The 24,912-nt window shown below is 34.3% G+C and overlaps 1 protein-coding gene across 5 annotated transcripts in view; it reads right to left on the reverse strand.

Moving 5' to 3' along the window:
* Positions 1–610: 610 nt before the first annotated feature.
* FASTKD2 (FAST kinase domains 2) overlaps positions 611–24,912 on the reverse strand; it is a 39,056-nt gene continuing 14,754 nt past the window's right edge. For 2 of the 5 annotated variants that reach the window (XM_012546411.2, XM_003765991.3), the window contains exons 7-12: positions 16,554–16,726; positions 13,595–13,758; positions 6,747–6,965; positions 5,662–5,749; positions 2,436–2,550; positions 611–870 (exon numbers count right to left, since the gene is read on the reverse strand). In XM_012546411.2, the coding sequence (XP_012401865.1) occupies positions 760–870; positions 2,436–2,550; positions 5,662–5,749; positions 6,747–6,965; positions 13,595–13,758; positions 16,554–16,726 (870 nt within the window). In that variant the 3' untranslated portion in view covers positions 611–759. Of the gene's footprint in view, positions 871–2,435; positions 2,551–5,661; positions 5,750–6,285; positions 6,345–6,746; positions 6,966–13,594; positions 13,759–16,553; positions 16,727–24,912 lie in introns of those variants that run through there. The other 3 variants (XM_012546412.2, XM_023500662.2, XM_012546413.3) reach the window with 3 other exon arrangements.

A 24,912-nucleotide genomic window follows, 5' to 3' on the forward strand; every position in this document is an offset into this window, starting at 1 on the left:
TTCTTTTGTGATTTAGTAGGGCAATGTAAGTACTTTATAGGGTTGAAACTCATGTTGGTGGCAGATGATGCAGTAGATAAGCCCCTGTTCACATTGTTGTAATGAGGTTAAGGAAAAAATATTTGTTGTAAAGTGCTTGACCTTTTGCAGGGGCACATAGTAGTTACTATAAATGTTAGCTATTATTTTGACCATCATCATTATTATTACTATTACTTAAAGCAGTTACTGGCAAGCTGAGGAGTAGCTTTCATTAGGAAGTAGACTGGGGGGAAGATCTGTTTCTAATACATTATACTTAGGAAGAATGAGAATCAACTTCTAATAGCAAGCATAGAACAAAATCTGGATTTTTATACTAAAAATGCTATATAATCTTTAGAGCAGGTCCAGTCATGACAAACAATTTAGCATAACTTAGGCAGAGAATAGCATAATTATAACTTGTTATATACATCTGAGCATTTTTATGGCACATTAAATTATCACAAAAGTGTTTTATATTTATCTGCTTTGAAATTTTTATTTAAATTAATTAAAAGAAAATTCCTTAGCTAAAATTCTTCCAGTTTGATATGGTAATTTTTAGCAGTGCATAATTCTAATTACATCATCTGTTTCAATGAGCCACCCAGAAAAACCTCCTTTGGCAGTGGATTTAGGAGCAAAAATCAGGCTTTGGTAAATACTACAATCCATCCATGTGTTCCTTCTCATAATGAATACTCAATTCCCCATGAAGTTATTTGTTTTAACAACTTATGATGCAAATTTGGTAGCAGTAGGGAAAGCTTCTGGTGAGAAGATTTTGGCCTTCAGAAATTTGACTGCAGCTTTCAGATCCAATTTCTTAATCTCTGAGGTACTGACCTTCAAGAGAAATGAAGCCAAAGTTAGTTTTTATCAAAAACAGTAACAAGACAATACAAACCAACTAGTTTAGAGAAAAAGACATACATGTAAGGGTATAACTAGAAATGCAACTATTGCTTTCTAAGAACTTATTTTTGATCATCAAAAATGATGTATTTTTAAAATGACATAAGCTCATTATTCCAAGTTTATGGAGAAAGCAAATTTTAAAAGTCTTTTAGGTAGCAAAAGGGCTCCCCTTGTTTAGTGGAAGAATGTAAGGGATAAATAATATCGAAAGCACAAATACCAAACCATGAACATTTTAATTTTTCCTGGTCATGGCCAAGTCTTAACAGACTTGGGGCTCCTTAAGGCTCTCTCCAAACCTTAACAACGTTCAAGTTTACCACAGTACATAATGTGTGTCATATTTTAAAAGTTCTTGACTATATTTTGAGGGTTAGTTTCATTTTAGTTATGTGACCAACAAAGAGATTGGAATTCAGTTGGGGATCAACATGAAACATAAACTTTCCTTACAGAATTTTTGGCTAATTCAAAGAAATCTAGAGTTACTACAAGATTACTGGGCTCAGAATAAAGCTATTTAAAAAAATACAATGAAGGACCAATTTAATTGTGAATACGCATCCCAAAATATTTTGAGGTTTATGATAGAGAAGGCAAAAACAGGAGGGAACGTGTGTCAGACAAGTGACCTCTTTCTGAGTACCATTTCCTCTCAATTTATAAGCCACTCAGCAGTGACTGGTTCATAGTAGGTGCTTAATAAATGGCTGTTCACTTCTCTTCCTCTCAGACTACCATGGAGACAACCAAGGATCTTGAACACAAAAATTTAGGAAAGGCAGAGCTTTAGCCCTGTGTCCCCAACCTTCATCCTGGATGGAAATGCCACCTGTTAAGTAACCCTGCAGGTACTACAATCATAGCTTCTAAGGATCAAATGACTCAGAGTCAGAAAATGAAATTGGAATTCTCATCTGCTTTGTCTCTGTGACAAAGATTGTGAACCTTTCTTGAAATATTCTGTATGTGATATCTTCTCCAACAGAATGAAAGCTCCTACACAGCAAGGACTGACATTTTTCTACATGTCAACCAAGCACTTTCCATAGGCCTTTGTAAAGATTAGCCACTCAATAAATGCTTCATTCATCCATAGCTATCACACTATCTCTGATTTCCCTTTTGTCTCATTAAATGAAACTTCAATATCAACACTTCCAGTAGTCACAAACTTGTTTACAATATGCATGAAACAAAGTTTAACAAACTAAAAAAGGTATCCAATTGAAGGATAACTTTACTACTATTAAAAATAGTCCAGGGAATCAATCTAATACAGGGGTCCTTAACCTTTTCTGTTTCGTTGAGCTTTCTGATAATCTTGGGTTACAAAAGAATTTAACTGTCCTGAAATAGTGTTATCAAGAAACAAAGTAATTCCAAATGCAATAGTTCCCAAAGAGCCTTCTACAATCCCAGGAACATTTTTTTCTAACTTTTTTGATTGCTGTTATTCTTAGGTGAGGAGCATTTGCATTTTATCTTCTTACCAAGATCACATGAAAACCCAGGGCTTTTAAGTGACGCATCTTCATTTGCAGCCCTCCTCTGGGATGAGTACTGCCAAAACAGAAAGCATTTCTAGGAACACAGACCAAAGCAACTCTGCAAACAAAAAACACAATACAAAAAAAAAAAAAAAAAAAATGAAGATTCCAGAGTCTTTACCTTATATTTCAAAGGGCCATCTAGTCCAAGCTACTCTTTTTAAAGATGAGCAAACTGAGGACCAGGGAAATGGTTTGTCCAGAAACATACAGCTAATAATTATCAAGGGTGGAATTTGAACTCAGGCCCTCTGACTTCCAAGTCATTGGCTATTGCATTGTACTATATTGCCTCCAAAAGACAATGTCCTTAAAAAAGGATTTGTTAACTACATGAGAGATTTGAAGAAAATAGAAATAACTGTCAATTGAAGGTAAATTAGAAATGAAAACAGAGTATCTCTGAATTTAAACTCTGTCATTAGAAAAATAGGATTGGTTAAAAAAAAAACTCCACTTACACACAATTTTGCAAAAACTGTTCAATCAGTAAGAGACAAACTCTCATGGGAAGCTAAAAAAAAAGGGGGTAAGTATGGCTGTGCCAGAGCATAAATGAAATTTGGCCTGAATATCAACTTTGACAGGTGTGGCAAATAAAGGCTAGTAATCCCTGAATAGACCACAACGATCTGTGCCATGAGTGAGAAGTATTTGCATGGATGATACTGAATAGTCCTCCATGTCACCTCCTTTCTCCCCAGAAGGATCATCTCTGTCCCAAATACAAGCGTACAAAATGGCAAAAGCTTTGAGGAAAATCCCAGGGGGATATCTAAATGATCCCCCTTTTAATTCCTTATCATGAGCTAGCAGGCAGCAATGAGGAATTTGGAAAAGACAAATCTGTTTGATTGGCCAAGGAAAAAAAAAAGGTAGGCTGACTTTGCCTTGCTTTTCATCACTAATCTCCATGCTGTAAATTCTGAAGTATGAAGCTCAGTAACAAAATAACTACTCTCAACTGCTAGAACTGAGTTACGGCTAACCTTGAAAACTGTAGGGGCTTGTTTTTTTTTACCCCCAAAGGAAGGTTCAGCTTAATGCCAAATCCTAATGTCAACTGCTGACAACTGATTCTTCCATTAACCCAGAGGTTATCACATCATTATGGCAGTCAGGTGACAAAGTATAGATAGCCCTGGATCTAGAATGAAGGAGACCTGTGTTCAAATTTGACCTCAAAGGTACTCATTTACGATTACAACAGCAACTAGTTCCAAAGGTTACTGTGAAGGTCAAATGAAATATTTATCATGTACTTTGCAAACTTCAAAGCACCATATAAAATGCTAGTTTGTTATTATTATTATCCACAATAATGCAGTAAAGAAAGCCAACAAATCTGTGTGAAAATGTAGGAAGGAAGATTTCCTTAAGAAAATAAAGTCCTTTCAAGAAAAAGAGGTAGCAGTTGGAAAAGACAGCAAAAAAATCTTGCTAAATTTTAATGTCTACATATGCTTTGAAGGGAAAAGTTGACCAACAAGAGAGGATATCTTCTCCCAACACAGTCTATGTTCTCAAAGAATGATATAAATATGAAGGGACAAAGACATAAGTTGTGGTTTCCTAACTTCTAAAATGTGACAAATACTACCTAATTTATAAAACTAAATTCCAACTATCTTTTATCATACTTAATAAAATCAAATACAGACAGCACATTTGACAAAACATTTCTTAAGATGCTTCAATTCTTTATGGTTACTAAGTAATTATGGATGCCATATATTAGGAGGGTAATGACAGATGGGGCACATCCAGGATAGCAAACAAGAGAATGAGGGATCTTGAAATAATATCATCCAAGGAGTTGAAAAAAAAATGGGATGTTTAACAATTATTAAAACAAGGAGACATATTTTAGCTCAAATAGGACAGAGCTTGCTAACCATTAAAGTTATCCAAACCCATGCAGCATAGGTTCCCTCAGAAAGCAAAAGTCTTCCTCATACTTGTCTTAATATGGAGACTTGATGACCACTTGTTAAGAAATATATACAGGAAATTCATTACTCTATTAAGTGATTGACCTCCAAAGGTACCTTTAGTCTGTGAATTAATTATGTCAAAAGTTTTCAGAGCTAGTTTAGATTATTAGTACATTATTGTGTGTATTTACTCCCAAAGCTTTATAAAAGAATATCAACTAATTTGCTGGTTTTTGAAATCCTTTGATACTTGAAATTCAAAAAGCACCTCAAATGCCACCCCCTTGATGATGTTTCCCTTACACTTGGAAGTAAAATGAAAAAGTCTTCCTCTGATGGGAAATGATATATTTGGCTTGGGAAAGAGGATGCAGAGAGGACAAGTTAAATTTCAGAGCAATTTTTAACAGCCCAAAAATTGGTCAGATTAGCTTGAAGAGCAATTTCCTGGCACTAATGCTCTTCAACTAGAGACTAGATGATTTCACCCATTCTAAATGAGATTTTTGTTATGAGCAGAGGCTGGGCTAGAGGATCTCCAAGGTTCCTCTCAATTCTTCCATGGTGATGCAGTACTTCTCTTATGGTACATTCTTATTATATTTTGTGTTATAGTGATTTGTGTATGGTTCATTTATCCCATCTTGCAAAACTGAAAATGCTTCAGAATCCACAGCTCATCAGCACACTTTGTGCCACCTTGACAGGACCTTCTGACTGGAGTATCAGGCTACACTACTTTCAGACCTCTCCACCATCCCCCTGGCCTCCTCCCTTGCTCCTTTTCTTCTATAATACCCCCCTTTTCAAATCTCTTTGTGTGCCATCTTCCACTATGAGACTGTAAGATCCTTGAGGGCAGGTTGTTTTCATTTGTATGTTAAGCACAAAATAGTTACTTAATTTGCAATTTTAGAAGTTCAAAGAGCTCAGAGTGTTTCTCACAGAAGTCAGCATAGTTCTTCTTCATAATAGTCACTTTATGTCTATGTATGGAATGAAGTGGAAAGAGCATCAGACCACTCAGGCAATCTGGGTTCTAGCCCTGGCTCTGCCACAACTATATAACCTCCTGATATTTTAGTTAAATAAGGAAGATGGACTCATTCAGTCTCCTTTCAACTCTAACATTCTACAAACTGATGAATTATCCTTATTATGGCTAGTCAAATGGAACATTCTGGAATTAGACTAAGAACACAGAGTAGAGCAAATAAAGAGCATAATCCAGTCACCTGAGAATATCTGAATCAGCGATGAACGCATCTGCTTCAGAAACTGGAAATACTTGGGTTCTCCTAGAATCCATTTTCAATTCAAAATCTGAAAGAACAGCATTCAGATATTAAATTGTCAAGTATTAACCAAAATAAAGACCTAATCTACTTCAAAAATCAATATTAGAGAAAATCCACACATCTTTTACTTATGATCCATCACAATTCTGAGAAGGAACTAATTGGGGGATGTGTGGCTGAGATGGAGAAAGGAATGTTAAATACAAAAGGAGAAAATGAAGACAGTAAAAACATGGGTAGCTTATTCTAAGAATTATATGAAAATTGAACATGTTGCTCAATGGTAAAAATTAAGCATAAATTTGTTAAATTTGTATTTAACGTTAAGCTCTGGTAAAATAAAATTAAATAAAAAAAGATTTTAAACAACAAATAGATTCCCATTTCACAGACTACTTTTCAGATGTGTTTAAAAAACCACAGGAGACTGACCAATAAATATAGCATTTGATACTTAGTTTCACCTTGCCTCTCAGCATTTTTTCAATAATTGATACTGAAACAAGTACTTTTTCATTATGGAGTACTTTATTTCATAAGAAAATTAAGACATAAACATACAGACTACCATTTCATCTATGTATGCATGTAGATGCCTTCAAGAAATCCATCCACTGCACCTGTCGGTGACAGAAAACAAGAATTCTTTTGTATCAGGAAGGTAGGAAAGCACTCCACAAACTTTAAAGTGCTAATAAGCTTATAAAGATAAGTGACTGTTAGTCTGTCATAAATTTGGCACATGATTATTTTATTTTCTTGCTTTACCAGTATCCCTATTCTTTTAAGCTCTGTTTTATACATATCACATATTAAGTCTAAAGTGAAAGGGCAGGCATAAATATCTTCTCTATTATGTTGTGCCTAGTATAGACAGGAAAAAATAAAATTCACTAAATGAAAAATTAATTAGGAAGATTATAAGATCCCTGATTAACAGAGGCTATTAGTTTTAACAGTGCAAGTTAACGAGCTCCTCTTTAATTGAGAAAATTATTAATACAAGAAAGTAATTCATTTACCAACAAAATAATTATGTGGCAGCTGTACATTTTTTAAAAACAATCCCTTATCTTCCAAAATGTTTAATAAGATGTTTTCAACCAATGTATTTGAATGAAGTGAAGCTGAAGAGCATTCCTTCAACGGTATAGCTGTGGATTTTAGGGCTGAGATATCTTCAAGTTCCAAGCAAGCATTCACCTGATGTAGCATGTATTCAATCTTCTCACTTTCATTATCTAAAAAACACAGGAAAATCATTTGAAAAATTTCAAGGGAAATGTGAGGAGAAAAAAGCAGGAACTAGGGAGAAGAACACTTATAGACATCAAATTACAGTAAATAGCAATAACTATCGAAACTACTTGATAATGGCTAAGAAACAATACAGATCAGTGAAACAAACTGAACAATAAAGAATAAGATATAACCAAACTCTTTCCAAGAACAAATTGCTTGGAAAAGAACTATTGGGAAAATCATTAAGCAGTTGCCTTCCCTTTATGCTCCTAAAAGGACCAGACCAGGCAGAGGAGCAAGCATATACCCACTCTGGCTTATCATCAGCACTTAACAACCTCTCCTCTTTTGGGGTTTACTTCATTCATCTTTATAATCCAGTCCAAATTCTTGCTGCAGTTACTACCACCCTCAAAGTATTCTGTCCTCTTTTTTCAGGATTTTGTACTTAGTTCAGCTTTCCTTTCTACTTATCATTGGGACCTTCAATAAACAGATCAATGTCTTTTCAGACACCCTGGTTTCCTAGTTTATTAATGTTCCCAACTCCCATAACCTCCATCATAATTTCACATCAGCCACAAAAAGGTTTGGTCATAGTCTTGATGTTACCACTACCTAATAACTGACTCATCCCCTTTACCCAGAACTCTGGCATTCCTCTTTTCAGTCACAGCCTCCTACTTTCAATCTTCCTCTGCCTCTGCTCTCCTAAGGTCCTGCTACATAGGTCTGCCTAACTTCTCCTCAGTCCCAACACCAGGCAAGCCGGCAAGTTTTTCCTTAAAACTTTGAACTATTAAATAACTGAAGTTTTGAATTGAATTGAGTAATTCAATTAAATAAATTGAAATATTAAATAAAAACTATGAAACTGATTTCAAGATTTTACTGGTCAAGGGGACTAATGCTTCCAAGTGGACAATATACAAAGTCAGCTCATTAAGAGTGAGGTCCTATTCCCTCAAATTTCTGACTCCAGCATAATTAACAATGAGGCAAGTAAATTGAGTCTAACTGAATCAATGCTGTGTACTTGCTGAATATCTTTTCCAAGCTTTGGTTAAATAAATGTCTCTCTTAACTGTTAGATGCTATATGAACATCACATGTTATTCAAACCAAAACAATCCACTGGATTGGCCTGGGCTATAATAATGGCAATCCTTCTAAATCTATTCTTATGATCTTCATCTTTATCTAATAATCTTTTCTTCCATTCCAACTCCCCTACCTCACAACCACTAGGTTCTGGTCTCATCTCTCTCCCTTCATAATCTTGTCCATATTCAACCCATTCAATTAAATGAATTGAATCCCTTTGCCCCCTTGTTTCTCACCCAGCCACACCCTGCTAGTCACAATTTGAGATATTTTCACTCTCCTTCTCTACTACTCACATGCTACTGAAAGAGGTTGAAAAAAATCATGCAAACATGGCAATGTTTAAAAGAATTACACATATTTAACCTATATTAGAGTACTTGTTGTCTTGGGGAAGGTGGAGAGAGAGGAGAGAGGGAGAAAATTTTGAACACAATGTCTTACCAAAATGAATGTTGAAAACTATTTTTACATGTATTTGGAAAAATAAAACACTATTTAAAAAAAAATCACGCAACTATGCCAATTAGATTCATTAGTAATCTACAATAATTTTTAATAATACTACCCAGGCTTCCAATAGTACATAATAATAATTTAGTTCCTCCCTAACTAACATGACAATCTACATACACATTATTCCAAACCCATTCTTCTTTCTCTTTTCAGCAAAGGGGATAACTTCCTATTTTACTTTTAAAAATTTCACGAAGGGGAACCATTTTAGGCTCCCTTTTCTTTTCTACTCCACATTTAAAAATTCTTGATAATCTCCGATTCTCATCCTCTTTTGCTCAAGTCTATAATGAATAGGTAGCCTTCCTTAGTGAGATTCCTCCACTTATTTTCTTGGTCTTCTATGCTCTCCCTTCTCCTCTAGAAGTCTGCTTGATCTTATCCTCAATGCTTCCTTATCCACTGGTTTCTTTCTTTCTGCCAATAAATATGCCCAGATCTCTGCCACCCTTAAAAAACCTTCACTAAAGTCAGCCACCTTAAATTATTGCTTATTTTTCTTCACTTTTATATACAAACACCTTATAAAGATTCTTAGCAATACTTTTCTATACTTCCTTATCTCGCCCACTTCTTTCAATCTCTTCCAAGCCAACTACTTAACAGAAACTACTCTCTCCAAGGTTACCTACAAATGATCTCAACTTCAAGTCTGAAGGTCTTTCTCATTCCTCATTCTACCTGATCTCAGTATAGCTATTCCTTGATACTCTTCTTCCTTGCCCTCTCGTATTGTTTCACTTCAGTTCTCTTCCTGACTGTTTCTTTTCAGTTTCATTTGATCCTACTAAAAATGGGCATCTCATAAAGCTTGTTCCTGACTATTTTCTCTCAGTATTTCCCTCTCAGTGATCTTAAAAGTTCCTATGCAATGAATTATTATCTCTGTAAATGACATTCAGATTTATATATCTAGAACTAATCTCTCTCCCAAACTCATTTACATTGCTTGATGGATAATGCCACCTGGGATGTCCTATAGATATTTCAAAATCACTATATCCAAAATAGAGTTAATTATCATCTTTTTTCAAAACTCCCTATTTCTAGAGGGAAACATAATTCTTCCAGTCATTCACATTTATCACACTGCTTTCATCTTTGACTCTTTCCTTTCCTCTAAGTCAATTGCTGACATCAATTCCTCCTTCTCTCAGGCATGTTTTTTTCCTTCATTCATACCATTTTTACACTAATTTATATCCCCATCTCCTCATACCCTAAACTACATTATGCCTAATAACCTTCCTTGGTTCCTGTCTCTCCTCCCTCCAAATCTTAGCCAAATGAAGTTCCTTAAACACAGTACTGAACAAATCACCCTCCTACTCAAAAAATGTTCAATACCCCCACTTCCTTTTGACTCTCGGATAAAATACAAAATTCTCAATTTAACCTATTTTTTATTCTGAACTTTAAAATAGCAAAAAAAGAATACTTCTATACACTCAACAAAATATAAAAAGAAGCTGTGAATCTCCAGGTAATTTAGTGGCCTTAAAAAAGTACATAATAAAATTCTACATATTATTTTCAAAATATTACAATGACCTCTTCCACCATCTACCCCTTTTGGCATCACTATTATTAAAACTTCTTCACCCAATTTCTCTCCCCATTTAGAAACTGAGGAAAAGAAAGCATTTTAAGCATAATTTCAGTGGTCATATCCAAAAGTGTATGGCTCTACATACACGCATCATCTGTGAGAAGATGACTTAAATGGTTCATCATGTTTTTATGGAAACATTGTAGATCAATGTATTAATCACTATTATTAAATCTTTCTAAGTTATTATTTGCAATATTGATGTCCTTGTATAATTTTTTTCTTAGTTCTACTCACTTCACTTTTTGTCTGTTCATAGTACCCAGGATTTATTTTTAACTGAACAATAATATCCAACAATATTCATATACTATAATTTATTCAGCCATTCTCCAATTGAAATATTCTAAGATAACCCTTTAGAGTCAAGTTCTTTGCTTCTCTTTCCCCCTTTTTAATCACTACTTCAGGATCAGCAAATCTGTTTTGCTTTTGACTGTTCCTTTTCCAATACTGTCCTCCATCTTATCCACATCTTAACCATTCATCCCTGATTGTTGCTCTGAATCTGATATACTCCTACACCACATTCTGTGTATATATATGTGCTTAACTTTCTTTCTTCCATTTAAGAGAAGAGTGAAGTTCATTTGAGCACAATCCCTCTATCCTATCGTCTTCCATGTTTTAATACTCTTCTTCTCTGTAACTCATGAGGAAAATGAAGTTCTACTTCCTTCTTCTGTTCATCCTGCCCTTTCTCCTCTTCAAATCCTCAGATCAGAATCAACCCACCCTCTTGTGGATTTTTCTTATTTAACTCTCTCAATGTCCTTTGAAGACCTGAAAGTTCTGAAGGGACATTTAATTTCCTTCTTATTAAAATGTTATCTTTCTAGGTTTCACTGGGTGGTTTGTATTTCAAATTTGCTACTTAGCTCCAGTCTTTTCATCAGAAATATTTCAAAGTTCTCTATTCTACTGAACCTCCATTTTCCCATAGCATGATATTCAACTTTGTAGGATAAATTTTCTTGAGTGCAAGTCTCTATCTTCTGCTTTTTGGAATATTACATTTTAAGATATCCTCTCTTGTACAGAACTACCAAGTCTTTTATGATCCAAATTGTAGTACCTTTTGTAATTGAACTTTTTCCTTCTGGATTCTTTTAGTACTTTTCTCTGATGCAAAAACTTTGAATTTTGGTTATGACATCTCTGGGATTTTTCTTTTTGGCAATTCCTTTCAGGATGATTCCATATTTATTTTGCCCTCTGGTTCCAACAGATCTGTATAATTACTATCATTTTTCCTCAGAAAATTCAATGATTTTTATTTATCTTTTGTTGACTTGATTTTCAAGTCAAATGAATTGATATTACTTGGTATTTTTCTACTTTTTAGTCTTTTAATTCTGTTTTAATTATCTCTTGTTTTCTCATTCAGTCACTGATTTTTTTTTTTCTGTTGCTTTTAGTTTTCTGGGATTCCATTTCTTGGGTAAGCTACTTACTTTTCTTCCCCAATTTTTTTTCTCAAGAGCTTTTATTTTATTTTTAATCTTTTGCCTTATTTCTTCTATGTATTCATAAATTTCTTGTAGAAAACCTAATTTTTCCTTTGTCTCTGCCTGAAGTTATGAAGTCACGCTTTTCTTCTTTTAGGGGAACTCTAGATTTACAATAGCTTTTGATATTGGTTGACGTTTTTGATCTTTTGATTGTACTTATCAGCTTTAACTCTTGCCGTGGGGTTTTATTTCAGGGCACTTTTAAGTAGAATGGTTTGGTTGTGTTAGGTTTCACACTGGATCCTCAGGGTTTGGAAGCAGAGCTCTATTTCCTCAGTTCACTCTTGATCTTTAAGGTTCAAATCACTTAAATCTTCAGAGCTCTCTATGAGCTTTCAAGACACAATATTAGGGATTATCAAACCTCTGGGCCTTCTGTTCTGAGGCCTAAAGCACAATGCTGGTCACTGCAAGTTGCTGCTCCCTGACTTTTTCAAGAAAGCACTCTGCTCCTACTGTCTCCAAATACAGAATCCTGTTCCGTTTCTAGATATACTTGTACTTGCTTTATTAGAAGGACTCCCTCTGTTATATCCGTGCATTCATTCCACTTTGCATTTGCTCCCTTGCTTGATTTCAACTCCATGGAACAAGATGCCCCTTTCTAAGATAAGTTCATTGCTTCTAATATCACCACCATGCTGCTAATCTTGATTAACTCCACCTCCCCCACCATTCTCTTCCCTCTGATTGGAGGGTGGAAACCAAACTTACTCAGATACCTTTTTTAAAAGAGAACAGAAACTGGACTCAGTTAACTCTATTCTGCACATACTATCTTGTCTGATTTCAACTCCATAGAACAAGATGCCCCCAGACCCAGGACCTGCTGGCGTTCTGTTCCCAATTAACCCCAGTTTCCTGCTTCCCTTCATGTGCTGTCCCTCCTTCAAATCATAAGCTTCTTGAGGGCAAGGACTTTTTTTTTTTTTTTTTTAAACTTTATCCTCATGGCTTAGTACAACACTTGACATAAAATATACACTTAATAAACGTTTACTGGATAGGACTGGATTGGTTTATGGTTGGTTTTTCATATAGACTTGGGGGAGAAGATATCATTTTCTCATTGAGTTTCTTGATTATTTGGTCTAGTGGAAACTTTCATGATTTTGCTGAGGATAGATTTGTGGGAATTGTGTCATCAGCCTCTTCTTCAGGCAGTCTTCTTGAGAAGAAATCCCTCAGCTTCACTTTTAAGGCCCTTTACACTATGGCTCTTCCTATCTTTCCAGTCTTATATCACATTAGCAAAATCTAAATTCCCAAAGTAGAATTCTAGTCAGTAAAATTCATTGATTTATAAAAGATTAAATGAAATTCCTGAGAGGTATTCAAAATTTTAGATGGATAAATGGAAGAAACAATTTTTAAAAGATTTTTCTCTTCATATATCAATAGGTTTAAAAACCATGTAATTTAACCAATGTCAATTAGTCAATACGAAATTTGTAACTACTCAGTTCATATTTAAGATTAAATTTAGTTTGGTTTATTTTTATAACTGGATATTTTTTAATAGTAGACCATGAGAAGTCATTAATAAAAGAACTTTTCTATTTGTTAAGTCTATAATATGCATTCCAAAATAAAGAGCCTAAGTCAACACTTTGATATAGGAACTTCTTGCACAAAGTATATGAAAATTCATATTTAGCTTTTCTTGTGGTTTAAATATAAATTGCTGCTGAACGGCTTTTTAGCAAATTAGTGGTGGACTTCATTGGTCAGAACTCATGAATTTTAACAGCATCTCTGAATTAAAGTAACTTAATCGTTCTGCAATAAAAAGTGAGAATACTAAGAAAATTATAATTGCTTTGAAGGCATAACCAGATTAATCTACTATCATACTTATATCTTACAGCAACAAACAGCAATTTCATACCTGACATCAGCAACTCATTGATGATGTTTTCTTGGAAAAGTTGATTTAAAAACTCCTCAGGGAAATGTTTCAACACACAAAAGCAGTACACTGCACTCAACAGGTTTAAGGATGAAAGTTTTGGAAGATAACTATTCAAAGCACTTGTCATAACCTCTAAGAACCTTTAAAGAAAGGAAAGACTATAATCAGAAATAAGAAGGAAATAAAATCATCATAAAAAGTCAAAGGAACTCTATCAAGACGCAAGCTCAAAGAAAAGGTAAAATGGAAATCATGAATACAGGTAGGTACAATAAGCGCGCGTGCACATGTATGTGTGTGTGTGTGTGTGTGTGTGTGTGTGTGTGTGTGTTCGTTCCAAAACAACATACCTACCACTTCTGGCTGGTTCCTAATGGTGGACAAGGAATTACAGATATGTTCAAGTCATCCAGAGATGAGAGTTATGTTCCTTCCTATAGGTATTTAAGGAAGCAAAGAAGTGTTGAGCTGGAGGCGGTTGAATAGGGAATGAGAGTAAAAGGGACAGAGATGAAAATTGAGGTTTAGTAAAAATCTGTGGGCAAATAAAACTTTTTTATTTATTTACTAACTTGTGAAACCACATAATTTTTTGATTTTTTTTTCCGTTTTTGGTTTTCAAAAGCAGCAAGGTAGATAGCTGAATCTTTTATGAAGTAAAACACAAAGGAAGTGAAAACCTTTTTGTGTATACACATATGTATGTACATGCATATATATATATATATATATATATATACACACACACACACATACACAGTCATATATATGTTCATAAGTTGAGTCTTACCGCTTCTTCTTCCCTAGCTGTGTCATTTATTAAACACAAATTACAATGTTTACATTCCCTAAAAATATTCTGTACCATATTACCTTAGTATTTTTGACTCAATTCAATTTAATAAACATTTATTAAGCATTTACTATATGCAAGGCCTTACGCCAAGTATGGGGCATAACAGGAAACAAAGACAAAATGAAAAGCAGCCCCAGCCCACTAAAAAAACTTATATTGGACCTAACATTTACATAGATAAATATAAGTTAAGAGAGCATCGAGCACTAACAATGAAAAAGATCAAAAAAAGGTTTTCCATAGGAATAAGTGCCAGAGTTCTGCCTTGAAGTAAGCTAAGAATTCTAAGAAATGAAGGCAAGGAGCAAATGTATACCAAGAAAACAGTACCATCTATGAGAGGCAGAAATAGAATGCAGACTTCCAGAAATTGGGCCAGTTTGTCTAGAAGAGGGATGGGGAATATCCAGCCCGTGGGCCATGAGCCCCACAAAATCATTTAAAATAACCATAGACAAGAATGAGCAGGAAGCTAGGTGTAACAACTTCTCACTGCTTGACTTCTATAAAGTGGTTACTGTGTATGTCCTGTGAATGATGCTGTAAACATACAAATGGTCCTTAGCAGAAAAAAGGTCCCAGCTCCAGTCTAGAATGTAGAATATGTGTAAAGAATATGGAAAAGTAAAGAGGCAAAGAGTTTAGATTTTTGTATGAAGAGCAATAAGGAACTCCTGAGGCTCCTTGAGCAATTACTTGGTTAAGGATAATATATTTAGAGATGGGAAGAACTTAAAAAATTGTTTAGTTCATCCCCTATTATTTTACAGATGGAGAAACTGAGGCCCCAAAAAGGTAAGTGATTTGCCCAAGAATCAAATCCAGGTATTCTGATTCCATTTCTATTAGACAATCCTGTCTTTCCTCAAGTTTAGACCTGAATTTTAAGAAGTTTAGTTTAGCAGCAGTGTAGAGGATAAATTGAAGGGACAAAATGAAACTGAGACTAAAAGGCTCCTGTAATAGTCCAAGTAAGAGGTGTTAAGAGCCTGACATGGTAGCTGAATGAGCAAAGAAAAGGGGATAAACTGTTGAAACTGTTATTCCAGCCCAGAATACTCAATTCTCCCCTTCTTCCTTCTCTAATCTATTAAAATCATTCCATTCCTCAAAGCCTAGTTCAAATCTGAACCTCTATGTGAAGTTTTTCTTATGCTATACTTACTATACATAAAAGATTTATTCCACATATATATTCTTCTAAGTTGTATGGAAGAAAAAAACCAGAATGATCCTTTCAAATCCTCACTCACTACTGCTCTTCCTCCTAGGTGCTTGATTCGGGTATATCGAACCATTATTACCAGATTTGACTACTACCTTAATTCCCTTGTGTCATTATCAAACCAGTTCAATAACTGCACACCTCCCATTTCACCTTCTGCCAAGTTTAATCACATTTGAAGTTAGGTAAGCAGGTGTGACAAATTCAGCATGCTGACTTTACACATGCTGGTAAGCCTCATGGACTCAGGGTACAAGACCAGAATGTAAAAGACAGAGAATCAAAACTATGAACAGGAATGTAGAGGGAAGTCAAGAAGTACAAGCAAAGAGAACTCTTGTAGGGAAGGTTCAATCCACTCTTGGGAGAATTTATAGAATTTGCTAATATCAGCAAATACAGTTAATATTGATCCTTTGGATGGGATGTTAAGGAAATTGGTATGAGCTGAAGAAGTATCATGTGAACAAGAACAAATCGACAGTCTATACTTTACAATTTATAAATCGTTTTACCTTCATTATCTTCTCTGAGCTTCAAAAGAATCCAATGAGGTGTATGATACAATTTGTTTGTTTGTTTGTTTGTTTTTACAGATAAGGAAGACAAAAGAAGTCCATGGTCATGCAGCTAACATCTGGCACACAATTAGAACCCTACTTGTCCTGAATTCAAGCCTAGCAACTTATTCATAATGTCATTTTACTTCTTTTAATTCTGAGGATTTCAGAAAATTAAAACCTGCCTTGAAATTCATAAATATGTTATTGAATACCACAAGTCAAAATAAAGAATCTTAGAGAAATGTGCAGAAATAGCTAAATCATATTAATTTATAAAAACATAGTACTTACTGTTGGTCCTTGCATTCGTGGAAGTGGTTGAGAGAGGAATATATATGAAGAATACATAAAATATCTTTCTGATTCAGAAACTGAGATTCATCCAACACTTTCTTAAGAAACAAGTTCATCAAATCAATATGTCTAAATCTCAAGGCCTCAAAAAGAAATAAAATACCAAGAACCTAAGGAGAGAAATGAGAAACACTGATTAAAAATCTGAAAGGACTTAATCAATAGTTTTTTTGTTGTTGTCACAGAAGGAAGAGATGTCCATCAAGTGGGAAATGGTTGAACTATGATATAACTGTGACTGAATACTATCATGGCCTAAAAAATGATGAAGGAGGTAGGTTCAGAGAAACCTTGAGAAGACCTATATGAAGTGAGCAGAATCAGGAGAACAATTTACACAGTACATAAAGACAACTTATAAAGATTTCAGAACTAATCAGTGCAATGACTATTGATAATCTTAAAGGATAAGTGGCAGAAATTTATCACTTGATTAAAAGGCTATGGACTCAAAATCTAGAATGAAACATACAATTTGGACATAGTCAATTTTGAGTTCCCAACTACCCAAAGGTTTCATTGTTTCTTATTTCAACTGAGGTAAGAAAAGAAGAAAAAAGGTGTAGTTATTAAAGTAGGCGGAAAAAATATCTGGAAAAGGACAGCCAGAAGAAATCACAAGCAAGCAGAACTGTTCTGAAAGTTAGTTTCATGCTCAATATACTAACAAATCACACACAAAAAAATGTTATTTTTCTACTTATAAACCTAAACAATGCTCTGTATTACCTTTGGTCTTGTCTTTTTTTTTTTTTCCATTCTTGTTAAATACTTAAGAGTTACACTTATAGTTTAGCTTTTTCTAATTTTCTTGATAGTTTTTAATATCTCCTTCTACATTTTATAATCTTTTATTTTCAGGACTGTAATATTTCATTATATTAAAATTATGAACATCTCATTGTCATATGATACTGCCAATAAAGCCCAATATCAAGAGACAGAAAGTGAAATTCCATTTGAAGTCGGGGGTGGGGGCAAGATGGTGAAGTAGACATGTAACTATTTGAGTTCCTCCTAATGTCCCTCAGATCAACATCAGATAAAAGTCTCTGGTTTTGGAGTGACAAAACGCACAAATATTTGTGGGTTTCCAGAAGAAGATCTTTTGGAAGAACTTCAGAAATGGTCTTTTTCAATCAGGCAGAGGCAGGGGAAGCAGTAAGATGCAGTGCAAGGGGCCTGGGCAGAGAGCCGGGGCATTGCCCCATGCACCAGCGAATCTGCTGCATGGCTCTTAGAAAACTTTGTCCTGGTTACAAGCCAGTGATTCAGCAAATTATCTGTGAGACACCCAAAGTAAATACAAAAGACAAATAGTGAGCCTTTGAACCCCAGAAAAACATGGGATTTGGCCATGCCTACCCAGTACCAGAAGGAAGTTAGCAGCATCAGGCCCAGGGCAAACTAAAGCAGCTGTCACCCCTTTGCCTTAAGAGCAGATCTCAACCTTTTTTTAAAAAATGAGCAAAAAAGCAAAAACAACTCTAATCATAGACAGCTATTATGGAGAAAGAGAAGAACAGTCTCAAATCTTGAGGATACTAAAGGCAATTCATCTCCAGATGAAGCCCCAAAGGGTGATTTCAGTTCATCCCCATTACACAAGGATCTCTTGGAAGAATTCAAAAAGGATCTTAAAAAAAAAAAGTTAGAAAAAAATGGGGAAAGGAAATGAGATATTTGCAAGAGGTTTTGGAAAAGGAAAAACAAATTATCTAAAGAAAACTCCTTAAAAATAGATTTCATGAAATGGAAAATGAATATAACTTCCTACAAAATAGATATTAAAAAAAAAAAAAATTCCCTGAAAAACAGAATCTGTGAAATGGGGGAAAAAAACATGATGAACAAAACATCTCATTTAAAAGTTCAAATGGTCAAATGCAAAAGGAGATAAAAAAACTAAATGAAGATAATAATTCACTAAAAATTAGAATTGAACAAATGAAAGTGAAGAAGAAACAATCAAACAAAATCAAAAAAAAAAAAATGAAAAAATAGAAAAAAAATGTAAAAATACCTCATTTGAAAAACAGCTGACCTGAAAAATAGATCTAAGAGAGACAATCTAAGAATTATTGTACTTCCAGAAAATCATGATGGGAAAAAAGACTCTAAACATCATCTTTCAGGAAATCATCAAGGAAAACTGCCTGATGTCCTAAAACCAGAGGGTAAAATAGCCATTGAAAGAATTCACCAATCACCTCCTGAATGGAATCCCAAAATGAAAACTCCAAAGAACAAACATAGCTAAAATTCAAAATTATCAAATCAAGGAAAAAATATTGTAAATAGCCAGAAGGAAGGAAATAATTCAAATATTGAGAAGCCACAATTAGGATTACCCAGGACCTAGCAGCTTCCACATGAAAAGACTGAAGGGCATGGAATCTGGTATTCCAAAAGGCAAAGGAATTTGGATTTGGAGTCAAGAATCAACTATCCAGCAAATCTTTCATCATCTTTCAGGAAAAAAAGATGAACATTTAATTAAACGGTGAATTTCATTTATTTCTGATGAAAAGACCAGAGCTGAATAGAAAATTTGATCTTCCAATACAGAACTCAAGAGAAGCATAAAAAGGTTAAAAGGAAAGAAAAAATAACTTTCTTTTAAAAGTTAAAAAGCTTATATCCCTTATTTGGGAAGATGATATGTTTAACTCTTAAGATCTGTATCTCTATTATGGGTATACTTAGAGAGTGCAGATATAATTTGATTTTATCATGATGATATAAAAAAGAAACTAGAGGAGGACAGGTAATTCTACTGGAAGAGGAAAATGAAGTTAAAATGGAGTAAATTACATCTCATGAAATGGCAAAAAAGACCTATTACAATTGAGGGAAAGAAGATGAGCATTGTGTAAATCTTATTCATCAAATTTGGCTCAAAGAGTGATTGATTAAATACATTTAGCTTCACAGAGCTTGTCTCGCCCTATAGGAAAGTAGGAGGGGAAAGGGGAAAGAGAAGTGGAAGGCTTAAAAGAAGGGAGAATAGAAGTAAAAGGGGAAAGGTATAAGAAAGAGAGCTAGCCTGCAAAAGGGGAAAATTGTTTTGAATGAGGTGGTGGTCAGAAGGAAAATACTGGAGAAGACAGAAAGTGGGAAAGGGAAGAGAAAAATATAGCTGGGGGGAAACAAGATGGCAGGAAATACAGAGTTAATAATTTTAACCATGAATATAAATGAGAGGACCTCTTCCATAAAACAGAAGCAGATAGCAGATTGGATTAAAAGTCAGAATCCTACAATTTATTGTTTACAAGAAACACATTTAAAGCAAAGTGATACATTCAGAGTAAAGGTAAAAAACAAGAATTATTTATTATGCTTTGTAAAAAAAAAGCAGAGCTAGAGCTCCTGATCTCAGATCAAGCAAAAACAAAAATACATCTAATTAAAAGTGATAAAGAAAAATACATTCTACTTAAAGGCCCATAGATAATAAAGTAATATCAATATTAAACATATATGCACCAAAAGGTATAGCATCCAAATTCCTTGTTAAGAGAGCTGCAAGAAGAATTAGACAGCCTTGTAAGGAGTAAATAAAATTCTAGAAAAGTTACGTATGATAGACCTTTGGAGAAAACTGAATGGAGACAGAAAGGAATATACTTTTTTTCTCAACATTACATGGAACCTATAAAAAATTGACCATATATTAGGGCATAAAAACCTCAAAATCAAATGCGAAGAACTGGAGTACATTATTAAACACAAAATAGATAATTTTGATTATATTGTTAAAAAGTTTTTGTACAAACAAAATCAGTGCAGACAAGATTAGAAGGGAGGCAATGAACTGGGAAAAAAATTTTACATTCAAGGGTTTTGATAAAGGTCTCATTTCTAAAATATATAGAGTACTGACTCAAATTTAAAAGAATTCAAACGATTCTTCAATTGATAAATGGTCAAAGGATATGAACAGCCAATTTTCGATTAAAGAAACTGAAAGCATTTCTAGTCATGGAAAAGGTGCTCTAAATCACTATTGCTCAGAGAAATGCAAATTAATACAACTCTGAGATACCAATACACATCTCTCAGATAGGTTAAGATGACAGGAAAAGATAATGATGAATGTTGGAAAGGATGTAGGAAAACTAAGACATTAATACCTTTTTGGTGGAGTTGTGAACTGATCCAACCATTCTAGAGAGCAATTTGGAACTTTGCCCAAAGGGCTATCAAAATGTGCATACTCTTTGACCCAGAAGTGTTTTGCCTTAACTTATATCCCAAGATGATCATAAAAGAAGAAAGGGTCCTACATGTACAAAAATGTTCCTTTTTGGTTGTGGCAAAAAACTGGAAACTGAGTGGATGCCCATCAACTGGAGAATGGCTGAATAAGTTCTGAAATGTGAATGTTACAGAATATTATTGTTCTATAAGAAACAATCAAGAAGATTTCAGAGAAGCCTGGAGAGGCTTACATGAACTGATTCTGAGTGAAATGAGTAGAACCAGGAGATCATTGTACACGGTAACAAGATGATTATATGACAATCAATTCTAATGGATGTAGCTCTTTTCAACAATGAGATGACTGAAGACAGTCCCAATGATCTTGTGATAGAGAGAGAGAGAGACCCATCAACACCCAAAGAGAGGACTGTGGGAACTGAGTATAGATCATAACATTGCATTTTCATTCTTTTTGTTGTTATTTGCTTGCATTTTCTTTCTCATTCTTTTCCTTTTTGATCTGATTTTTCTTGTGCAGCAAAATTGTGTAAATATGTATACATATAGTGGATTAAATTTTTAACACGTTTAACTTGGATTGGATTACTTGCCATTTAGGGGAACAGGTAAGAGGAAGGGAGGGAAAAATTTGAAACACAAGGTTTTACAAGGATTAATGTTGAAAAATTATCCATGCATACTTTTTGAAAATAAATAAAAAGCTATAATAAAAAATAAATTTAATTAAAAAAAATTAATCAATTAATTAATGAAATAAATGTAGACAATAGAAAATACTTGGGAATCTTATCTGTCAAAACTAACCTAGAAACTATATGAACACAATCGCAAAACACTTCACACAAATTAAGTCAGCTCTAAACAACTGGAAAAATATTAATTGTTAATCGGTATGCTAAGCCAACATAAAAAATATGATAGTTCCATATCAAAATATCCAAAAAAAGTTTTAGAAAGACGGAAAGGAAAGGAGAGGGAAATCATAATAAAATTTATCCAGAAGAACAAAGGCCAAGAATATCAAGGAAATTAGTAAGGAAAAAAATGTAAAGGAAGGTGACCTTGCCATCCTAGTTTCAAACTGAATTAATAAAGTATATGGTAATTATCAAACCAATCTGTACTAAGAAATCAAGTGGTGAATCACAGAACAGATAAGATACACAATAAAATGTTATTAAAGATTTAAATTCTATATAGTCATTTAAATTCTATATAATCATTTAAAGTCTATGTAGTCATTATATATGCACAATGCAATGCAGTAAATGACTATATAGAATCTAAATGTTTAATAACCGCAAAAATCTAAGATTTGGGAACAAAAACTCCTGGAAAACTAGAAAACAGCATGACAGAAACAAGGCATAGACCAATATTTCACACCAAATACCAATATAAGGTCAAAATAGATACACGATTTAGATTTAAAGGATGCTATCATAAGCAAATTAGGAGATCATAAAATAGTTTACCTATCAGATCTATGGATAAGGGAAAAATTTAGGATCAAACAAGATATATATATATATATATATATATATATATAGATAGATATAGATATATATATATCCAGCTGATAAGAATATAAGTCATTCTGCAATTGATAAATAGTCAAAGGATATGAACAGGCAGTTTTCAGATGAAACCAAAGTTATCTATGTGTAATCTTAAAGGGGGAAAAAAGTGCTCTAAGTCACTACTTGTTAGGATTCTTACAAGGTATTAAGACAGTGGAATTGATAGATAACAATAATTATCTAATTTAGTATGGTTCAGTATGATTGATCTGATCCTATAAGGAGATGTTATGGGCCAGAACTTGAAACAAGGTACTGAATGGAACTGAGACAATAGTTAAATCTAGTTTAGCACTGATTTAATCCTACAACAAATAATGATTTCTTAGTGATATAATGATTGATATATACTCAGTGTACAGCATATAAGCAAGAAGCATTCAGAGCCAGACACACAAGCCCACTCTCGGAGACGGAGACAGATTCATTCTGTTTTCCACCCCTGTGCTGGCTGAAGACATTCAGAGGGAGCTAGAGGCAGAAGCGGGAAGAGACAAATGACTAGTGGCAAGAGCTCTCAGAACCAAGGGGAGAGATAGGTCTCTAAGAAAGCTAACCAGGCTATTTTGAAGGAGACAATAAAGGATTTGGACTTTAATCCCTGGCTGCATTTGGGGTGATTATACTGAACTGAAATGAAGGGTGCTCTCAGAAGGCCCCCAAGAAACCTGCTCCTAGAGAATATTATGTTTTAGAGAAGAACATTACAACTACTGATCAAAGAAATGCAAATGAAAACAACTCTGAGGTACTACCTCAAATCTATCAGATTGGCTAATATGACAAAAAAGGAAAATGACAAATGTTGAAGGGTACATAGGAAAACTGGGACACTCATGAATTATTGGTGGAGTTGTGAACTGATCCAACCATTCTGGAGAGCAATTTGGAATTATGCTCAAAGGATCATAAAACTTTGATCCAGAAATACCACAATGAGGTCTACTACAATGATTTCATAAAAATGAGAAAAAGACCTATTTGTACAAAAAAATTTATAGCATTTCTTTCTGTGGTGGCTAAGAATTGAAAATCAAAGGGATGTCCATCAACTAGAGGATAACTAAACAAGTGGTCGTATATGATGATATACTATGGTGCTATAAGAAATGACAAGCAGGATGATTTCAGAAAAACCTGGAGAAACAAACTCATGCAGTAAAGTTCACCAGGAGAACATTATGCACAGTAACAGCAATATTGTTCAACGAAGAACTTAGTCATTCTCAGCAAGAATATCTCAAAAAACTGATGATGAAACATAATGTGAGCCTCCAGAAAAAAGAACCAATATTGTTTGAATACAGACAGAAGTATGCTATTTTTCACTTTTTTTTCTTTCATTCATTTTCTTTTTGAGTCTTTTTATACAAAATGACTTATATGGAAATGTTTTACATGACTGCACATGTATGGCATATCTGATTGCTATCTCTGAGAGGGATGAAAGGAAGGAGGTATAGAATTTGAAATTCAAAACAAAAAAATGTTTAAAATGGTTTTAACCTGTAACTGAGGAGAAAAGTAAATATATTTTAAATATATGTAGGAACAAAAAGACTCTTCCATAATTAAAATAAATGATTGTTGACTTGCCTTGTGCTGTTTCTTCTTTTAATTTTATGACTTTTTCAGCATTACCAATTTTAGCTAAATTTTGTTGGGTCATTTATTCTCTCAGAGAATATCTTACAGGTTTCTTTTTTGATTCAGATATTTTGGTTGATTCAACAGCCTACAAGATTTTTAATTTTTCAGCACTGTCCTTTCCTCATTTAAAATTGCTTTGACTTTGATTCTCATTTGATTTTCTTTTCATCTCCTAATGGAATCTTTACAAACTGTTAAGTCATTATAGTTGATAGAGACAATAATTATCTAATTTAGCATGGTTCAGTATGATTAATCTGATCCTACAAGATGTTATGGGCCAGAACTTGAAACAAGGTACTAAGTACAACTGATAGACAATAATGCTTGTGTTCACACCTCCCTTGAAGTTCTTAGGGCCAGAGAGCACTCTGGGAGATAACCCAGAATCCCATTCTCTCAGAGGAGGAGTTAACTTTTGGGAGATCATATATATAGAGGAAGCTCTTGGAGCTTCAGGAGAGTTACTTGGGAACATTGACTGGAGTCAGAGAGGAGCACTCTGGGAGGAAGCCCACAAGCCCTCTCTCTGAGACAAGAGAGATTCATTGCATCTTCCACCTTGGTGCTGGCTGGAGTCTAAAGAAAGCAGAGGCAAAGGACAAAGCTGCAAGAGCTCTTGGAACCAAGCAGAGAGATAGGCCTCTGAGCTAACCGGGCTATATTGGAGACAATAAAAGATCTGAACTTTTAGCACCTGGCTGGGTGATAATTACTTTTAACTGAAACTAAAGCTGCCTCCTGAAAACTTCCCTGAGAAACCTCTCTCCCAGAGAGAACTCTTATATTTTAAAGAAGATCACCACAATCTCCCCCACATTTAATCAGCTGCAAAGTCA

The sequence above is a fragment of the Sarcophilus harrisii genome, chromosome 3 (genome assembly GCF_902635505.1).
Source record: "Sarcophilus harrisii chromosome 3, mSarHar1.11, whole genome shotgun sequence".
Taxonomy (NCBI): Eukaryota; Metazoa; Chordata; class Mammalia; order Dasyuromorphia; family Dasyuridae; genus Sarcophilus; species Sarcophilus harrisii.